Source organism: Sardina pilchardus, chromosome 7 (genome assembly GCF_963854185.1).
Source record: "Sardina pilchardus chromosome 7, fSarPil1.1, whole genome shotgun sequence".
Taxonomy (NCBI): Eukaryota; Metazoa; Chordata; class Actinopteri; order Clupeiformes; family Clupeidae; genus Sardina; species Sardina pilchardus.
This window is the reverse complement of record NC_085000.1, coordinates 20142820-20150616: the sequence shown is the minus strand read 5'-3', so window position 1 is coordinate 20150616 and position 7797 is coordinate 20142820. Positions and strand designations below refer to the sequence as shown.

The 7797-nt window shown below is 44.3% G+C and overlaps 1 protein-coding gene across 1 annotated transcript; it reads left to right on the top strand.

The window, feature by feature from the left end:
* The first annotated feature begins 2909 nt into the window (after window positions 1–2909).
* On the top strand, window positions 2910–6821 carry LOC134087557 (keratin, type II cytoskeletal cochleal-like). Its single transcript, XM_062541128.1, has 9 exons — window positions 2910–3446; window positions 4909–5117; window positions 5229–5289; window positions 5374–5469; window positions 5576–5740; window positions 5853–5978; window positions 6067–6287; window positions 6422–6474; window positions 6592–6821. Exons 1-9 carry the CDS (start codon window positions 2910–2912, stop codon window positions 6819–6821), a joined length of 1698 nt encoding a protein of 565 aa, XP_062397112.1.
* Window positions 6822–7797: the final 976 nt, after the last annotated feature.

Sequence of the window (7797 nt, the reverse complement as noted above, 5' to 3'; positions counted from 1 at the left end):
GAATCCAGTAAATGAGGGGGGATCAAACTATTCCAGACGGAGTAATGTAGGGAAAAGAAATTGAGCAGAGATACATTTCTGTTCATATCAATAGTCAGATAAAATTAGCAAATGATGATTGATTCGCTTATCTGAAATGTAAGAGACTGAGATATGTTCATGATCTTCTCTGTTTTTTAATATGATAAAAATACTGTATAACAACTTAAAATCAAATCCAACTCTGCATCAAGATTCAAGATTCAAGATTCAAGAGTTTTTTATTGTCATTCCAAACAACCACTTCAAGGAGTGCAGTATGGAACGAAATTGCGTTGCATAGGACCACCATAAAAACAGCAATAAAACACCATCAGATAGAAGAATACAAGAATACAAGTTTTTAAAATAAATAAATAATCTATGATGTTGTAAAAATATATATATATTATAAATAAGATAGCTAGCATTTTAGGATGACAGATATTGATGGCCCACACATACTCATACATATCCATACACATATCATATGTACACATACACACATCCATACATACATACACATACACCCACATCCATACACAGATTATAGTGTGGTGCTGTTCAGCAGTCTAATTGCAGTTGGGAAAAAACTGTTGCAGAACCGCGCAGACCTACTCCCTACGCTACGATACCGCCTTCCTGAGGGCAGGAGAGAGAACAAGCTATGGCAGGGGTGTGTGGGGTCCTTGACGATTTTATTTGCCCTTGAAAGGCAGCGTTGCTTGGCCAGGTTTTCAACAGGAGGCAGCGTCACTCCGATAGTCCTCTCAGCTGACCTCACCACCCTCCTCAGGGCCATGTCACTCTACCAGTAAACAAATCCAAACCTCAGTGTTTGATGCCATCAGCCATATAGTGTCATTTTTGAATGGCCCATCTCATGAGTTTAAAAAACATTTTACTATACTGTATAGTACTATCAGCTAAAAGTTGTATCGCCAGACTCACAGAACGGCTGGATGAACGGGAAAAAGGTAAATATCAACTCTTTGGCTCCAGGCGAGGTAGAAAATTAGCTTAATTCCAAAATGGCAGAATATCCCTTTAAGCCTTTGAACACACTTGGGCTCTAGTTTGTGCCGTCAAATGTTTTTGAAAGAGGATAAATGCATTAGTCCAAAACAGGAATAATATGCTGGACATCTACTGGCTGATATCAGTCCCTCACCTGGCTGTGCACTCATTGGCTGCCTCTATATGTTCAGAATCCTCTCAATATTCTCATAGGTGTATGGGCTAAACTGAGACATGGAGAAATGCAGATAGACAGGTCTACATAAAGGCATAGCATAATATAATCCGATTATTTTTTAAGAGATTGTAGGTGTCTAAGAATTCTAAGACTGCACCATGTCAGACTCAGACACAAAACCTTGAAACATTTCTTCTGGCATTCCAAATAATTTCCTGCCATTGAAACTTTTACAAAAGCAAATGGATTATGCTGACTACATCTTAGAACTCAAATTTACCCATTGAACAACCCCAATTATTCTGCTATCATCAGAACAAAAATAAATAAATACTGTAGATGTAAACTTTCAGAAAGTACACTTTGGCAGTGGAAAGGATATTGGGCTGTGGAAGATTTTGGGATGCAAGCACTGCCAACATTTAAAAATACTGATGTATGCTTGTTTCTATCAAGTAGAATGCGGATTAAATGTTAAATGATTGCTTATTTTTACATCACATATCTGTGCAAGTGTACTGAATCAATATAATGTTCAATAATTGATTACGGTTGATTAATATCATTAATTCATATGATTAAGGTAGCTATATAGATATAGCCTGGGTGTTCCCATGAGTTCCCATACTGCCTTGAGCATGATTTGATACACGCTGCTTTGGCAGTCTGGAAACTACCACCCTATTTTTTGCCTTAAATAGGGGACCAATCACAGAACAGGGGGGGCAAGCAAGACAATGATGAGTTATGCACAGGCACATTTGATAGACATCTGTGGCGCCCAATGAAAGGATCTGGGCACTTTATCAAATACGATAAAATCAACATTTGGTTGCCAGACCACATCTCATTAGCCCCGTTTACATGGACACTTCTATTCCGATTAGACACGGACTAACAGCTCAATCGGAATAAAAAATTGAGATATAAATAATATCAAAATTGCAATTTGCAACAAATGAAGAGTCTTTGTTGTGTATGGATAGAGAGACAATTTGTTTGACAGTGCAATAATGTGTGGAGACTGGTTTAGATAATAACTTCTAATCTCTGGTAGACTGGATATGGAGAGTGACCCAGAGCAACCTGTTTAGCATTAGGCATGGATGAATGCAAAGATGTCAGTGAACTAAAACATTCAGACATTTACCTGAATTGCACAATCAAAGGTTATGCCTTTTATCTCGTTCACATACACTGAGGAAAAGTGCACTTTAATCCTCAGGCAAAGATTTAAAACATACCGGAGACTAAAGATTAAACTACTACTACTAAAAAAAAAAACATCTGAGAAATGTGCTACCAGGCATGTAAATGGTTGTGGGGATTAAGCACTGAGAGAATAGGACTGCTATTCCACCTGTATCTCAATCCCCCTGAGGGTCTTGCTGACTTTATCAAGTGTTTGTAGTGTACCTGACCTGAATGTGCTGGAAGCCTCTCGGCTTACAGATTTGGCCCTCCTCACCAATCACAAGGCTGCCTGCATCCCCTGCAGGCAAGTGAGCTTGTGGGGGAATGTCCTCATTCAGCGGTGGTGGATGGAGAGCAGGCCTCAGGTGAGAGCCAGCCCTCTCTCTCTTCACAGTATAAAGAGGGGTCACACCAGCAGCAAGACACTCAGAGGGACATCTCTTCTCTTAGTGGATTCACCTGCTCTGACTCCTTCCTCGCCCTCCCTCAGCCAACAGCAACCATGAGTGTCAGGATCTCCTCATCCAGCTTCAGCAGCGGTGGCAGCATGAGCGGCGGTGGCTTCAGCATTGGTGGAGGCGGCGGCAGCATCAGGAGGAGCTTCTCCAGCCAGTCCGCCATGGCAGGTTCCATCGGTGGCGGCCGCATGAGCTCCGTGTCCATGAGGCGCTCTGTTGGTGGTGGTGGCCTGGCCTTGGGAGGTGGTGGCGGTAGTTCCAGCTTCAGCTACAGCATTGGCGGAGGTGGTGGTGCTGGAGGCCTGGCCCTTGGTGGTGGAGGCCTGGCCCTCGGCGGTGGAGGCCTGGCCCTCGGTGGTGGAGGCATCGGTTTTGGAGCTGGAGGTGCTGGCATCGGACTGAGCATGGGTGGTGGTGGTGGCTTTGTTGCACCTGCACCCGCCATCACAGCTGTCACAGTCAACCAGAGCCTGCTCGCCCCCCTGAACCTGGAGATCGACCCCACCATCCAGACCGTCCGCACCCAGGAGAAGGAGCAGATCAAGTCCCTCAACAACCGCTTCGCCTCCTTCATCGACAAGGTCAGTTTGCTTCTCATCAAAAATCAGACAGAGAGTCAGGCATAGGCAAGACGCGATAACATCGTTCCTCTATGTACTTGGTCCAGCATCTGAAAGGATGTTGATTGTGTTCTCACTAAGAGTATCATTTAGTCATTACGTGCAGTAATAACTGTAATGTACTAGTCTTCCAGTTGCTTCTCATAGCAGGAAACTCATTTTTTAGGATGATCAAACCACCATTGCAAGATTAGCAAGGCAGGTGGGGGTGGGTTTAGAGGCACAACAGAAACACATGGCACAAAGAAACCAAAAAAAACCCCAATAAAACATATGACCTGCAATACACAAAGTGTCCAGTGGGACGACTTAGGCAACTTGCCCAGATGGAACCCTAACAGTATAAAATTATTAAAAATTAAGGATAAATTTTATTGCAGCATATGAGTAACCTGGACTAAAAACGATCCAAAATGCTTGTGAATATGTGTTGCTGTGTGTGGAGTCTGGGTTTAAAACTCTTCTCTGGAGGAGAGATCCTTTGACTGCAGCCTCTGTCTAAATAAGTTATCTGTCCAGTCCCATGGCAGCACTGACTCTCTGACTCCAAATGCGAGTTGTGGATGAATGCCTGCTTGCTGTGTGAATGTCTCCTGGGTCTGAGAGTGCAGCATTGTTTCGTCTTAAACATATTCTTCTATAAGTAGCTGCGCAGCGACATGATAGTGGGGAGGGGTATTCTCTCAGGAATAAAAGGCTAGCTGCCACACCTTGTGTCAGGTTATATTAATGGGCCACTCCTGCTTTTCTAGTGAAAGGCTGTGGGCACCTTTTGGTCAGGTGCCATTTGGATAACTGTCAGTGCATCAGTCAGTGCATAACTGATGATCAGCAATCTTTTCAAGGATCAACGTGAGAACTGTGAATTAGTGGTCTGAAAAAGATCCCACAACAGTGAAAGAGAGGTGTGTTAATGTCTTATTCTGGTTGCAGCTTGGCATGCTTGGCAGCTTAGCAGATGGCACTTGTGCAAAAATACTGTATGTTTTGAACCAGTTCCACAGCCTGCAACACATTTTTCATGAAAGGCAATGCTAGAGGAACCTTGATAAGGCCTGTGTGCCGAAACGGTTAAATGTGGGTATTATCAAGGCTTCTACTCTGAAGGACTCCTAGTCACATTTTGCACCCATCCTTGACAGTCAGCTCTGAAAATAAGATATGTATACATTTTTAATTAAATTTCAATGTTAATACTGATATCTCCTCTGTAATGATAATATTTACACATTAGTCGACATCTGTTAGCAATTGTTAGCAGCAAGCATCTGCAATTCTTTTTTCACAGATTGTGGGGATCTGCAGATCAGAATATGTGAAATGTGTGTTTAGGTCATTATTACTTTTGCATTGTTGTGTGTCCAATCTCTAAGAATCAGTGTCAGTTTAATTGATCTAATGATGCTTCATTTTATTCCCACAGGTACGCTTCCTGGAACAGCAGAACAAGATGCTGGAGACCAAGTGGACCCTTCTCCAGGACCAGACCACTGTGCGCTCCAACATCGACTCCATGTTCGAGGCCTACATCGGCAACCTGCGCAGACAGCTTGACGGCCTGGGCAACGACAAGGTCAAGCTGGAGGGAGAACTGAGGAACATGCAGATTCTGGTTGAGGACTTCAAGCTGAAGTGAGTGCTTCAACTATTTATGGACATTGGTCATTGTCCACCACCTGTCAGAGGGAATGTTTCAGATTCCTACTGCTGTATGACGGATCACCCTCTGCTCCTTTTCTGCAGATATGAAGCTGAAATTAACACACGTGCCACAGTGGAGAATGAGTTTGTTCTGCTGAAAAAGGTAAAACAGAAATTATTTACCACGATCTTCTATTGACCTCTGAACCTACAGTACATACTTAACCATTCTTCCTCCCTTCTTTAGGATGTCGATGCTGCCTACATGGTCAAGGTGGAACTGGAGGCCAAGGTTGATGCCCTTACGGATGAGATCAACTTCCTCAGGGCCGTCTATGTGGAGGTGAGAGTTGGTCATACTTCATCCACAGGGTCCAATCCAAAGTGCACTTACAGTGTTCTCAAGCTCATATGGAACCTTCACATTGGCCTTTCCCTTCCTCCCACAGGAGCTGCGCGAGCTGCAGGCACAGATCAAGGACACCTCTGCTATTGTGGAGATGGACAACAGCCGCTCTCTGGACATGGACTCCATTGTTGCTGAAGTGCGTGCTCAGTACGAAGATATCGCCACCCGCAGCCGTGCTGAAGCAGAGTCATGGTACAAGGCCAAGGTGAGTGCGTTGGAGTGGCACTATCACTCATTATTTTATCAATGCAGGGCATTGTATCTTGAAATGGGCACTAACTAGAGCCTCCATATTAACACCTCTTGGTATTGAACAGTTTGAGGAGATGCAGACGTCTGCTGGCCAATACGGTGTAGACCTGCGTGCAACCAAGTCAGAGATCGCAGAGCTCAACCGCATGATCAGCCGTCTCTCAAGCGAGATTGAGGTCGTCAAAGGACAGGTGAGTTACCTTCACTTCTGCTCTCAAACCAAATATGCCATCATCAACAAACCATCTAATTGACCTGCTTTCCTCTGTTATGATGTAGCGTGCCAGTATTGAGGTCCAGATTGCAGAGGCTGAGGAGCGAGGTAGCCTGGCAGTACAGGATGCCAAGCTGCGCATCAGGGACCTCGAGGAGGCCATCCAGAGAGCCAAGGCGGACATGGCCCGCCAGGTGCGCGAGTACCAGGAGCTGATGAACGTCAAACTGGCCCTCGACATTGAGATCGCCACCTACAGGAAACTGCTGGAAGGAGAGGAGTCCAGGTAAACATACCACACACAGTGTATACTAACAATCAGTATATCAGTAAATTAGTATAATTTCTAACACCGAATTACTTGGAAATTGTTAGTTGGCAACAGCAATGAGAAATCCTAATCCATCATCCCTTCCACAGAATTGGTGGTGCCTCTGCAACCGTTCACGTTCAAGAGACTTCAGCTGCTGTTGGTGGGTAGAATTCCTCATTTCAAGACTGAATAAGAATCCAGGAAATGATCAATACTGTGTGTTGTCTGCACTCTATTTTTTCTGCTCTTGCGTTTAACTGATTGAAATGTTTTGCAGGAGGCGGTGGCGGTGGCCTGGCCCTTGGTGGCGGCGGTGGAGGTGGCGCTGGATTCGGCTATGGTGGTGGTGCCGGCATTGGAATTGGCGGTGGCATCGGTGGTGGCCTTGGCATTGGCGGTGGCCTTGCCATTGGCGGTGGCTCCAGCCTCAGCATTGGCGGTGGCAGCAGCATGTCCATGTCTCGCTCCTCTTCCTCCATGATGTCCAGTGGCATCCGCCGCTTCTAAATGAGGAACAACACCTCTCCTGCTTTCACTCTGCTCTCCCCCTGCTATCCCCTGTTCCACTCAAACACAGAACATTTGACAACGTCCTGGGCAACAAGTGTACAAACACCCGTGTACAAACACCCGTGTACAAACACCCATGAACAAACACCCGAAGACTTTGGTCTTTGATCACACTTTGGAAGCCTTTCCCATCATAGGCCTATGGATCTGATGATGACCAGATTTAGGATGTAACATGCCATAAAAATGTGAAAACACTAAATAAATGTTGGTTCAAAGTATTCCTTTGTTGTTGTTTGTGTTCTTATTCAATCGTCTTACTGTACATTGAGGAAAAACAAAAAAAATCTGGGGAAAACAAGATGTGAATTCAATTAGCAATTCAATCTCATACAATTGAGCAATATTGGGGTATTAGCATGTTTTGTACTGCTAAGCAAGTAAGAAGGATAACTACAATGTATGGCGTAATAACACTTGGGAGCACTTCGGCTAGGTGCAGTAATATCATCACTCTTGGACTTTCAGTTTCACTTTGGGGTGAGGATAATACTGTGCCAAGTCGAAGTGCTCCCATGTGCTATTCCGCCACACATTATAGTTATCCTTCTCATTCACTTAGAAAAGCACAACGTTTTATTTTGTCTCACCATACTCGTGTTTAGACCGTGTTTACACCAACTCTGTTTAGATCCGAGTGAATGAACTGGGCTAGCTAAGTGCTATCAAAGTAACGCCGCACACCAGAACCTTTGAGTGCACGCATTGAAACGTGAGAGGTATTGATCAACTCGTCTTATTTAAGGGAATAACGTAGTTTAATATGAAAAAAAAACAGTGGAGTGTTCCTTTAAAGGGACACTTCACCGATTAGCATTAAGCTTTGTATCTTTAGAAAACCATGTTTTGGAATGGTCGCGCATCATTCCCTCAGTTTGCCTTGAGATGAGAGAAATACAGATTTCAATGAAAC

What these genes read in the sequence shown, in the direction of transcription:
- LOC134087557 (XM_062541128.1), top strand. Translation starts at nt 2,910, where the DNA reads ATGAGTGTCAGGATCTCCTCATCCAGCTTCAGCAGCGGTGGCAGCATG. An exon ending in TTGAGGTCGTCAAAGGACAG is followed by an intron (nt 5,979 to 6,066) that starts GTGAGTTACCTT and finishes GTTATGATGTAG; the next exon opens with CGTGCCAGTATTGAGGTCCA. An exon ending in CTGGAAGGAGAGGAGTCCAG is followed by an intron (nt 6,288 to 6,421) that starts GTAAACATACCA and finishes TCCCTTCCACAG; the next exon opens with AATTGGTGGTGCCTCTGCAA.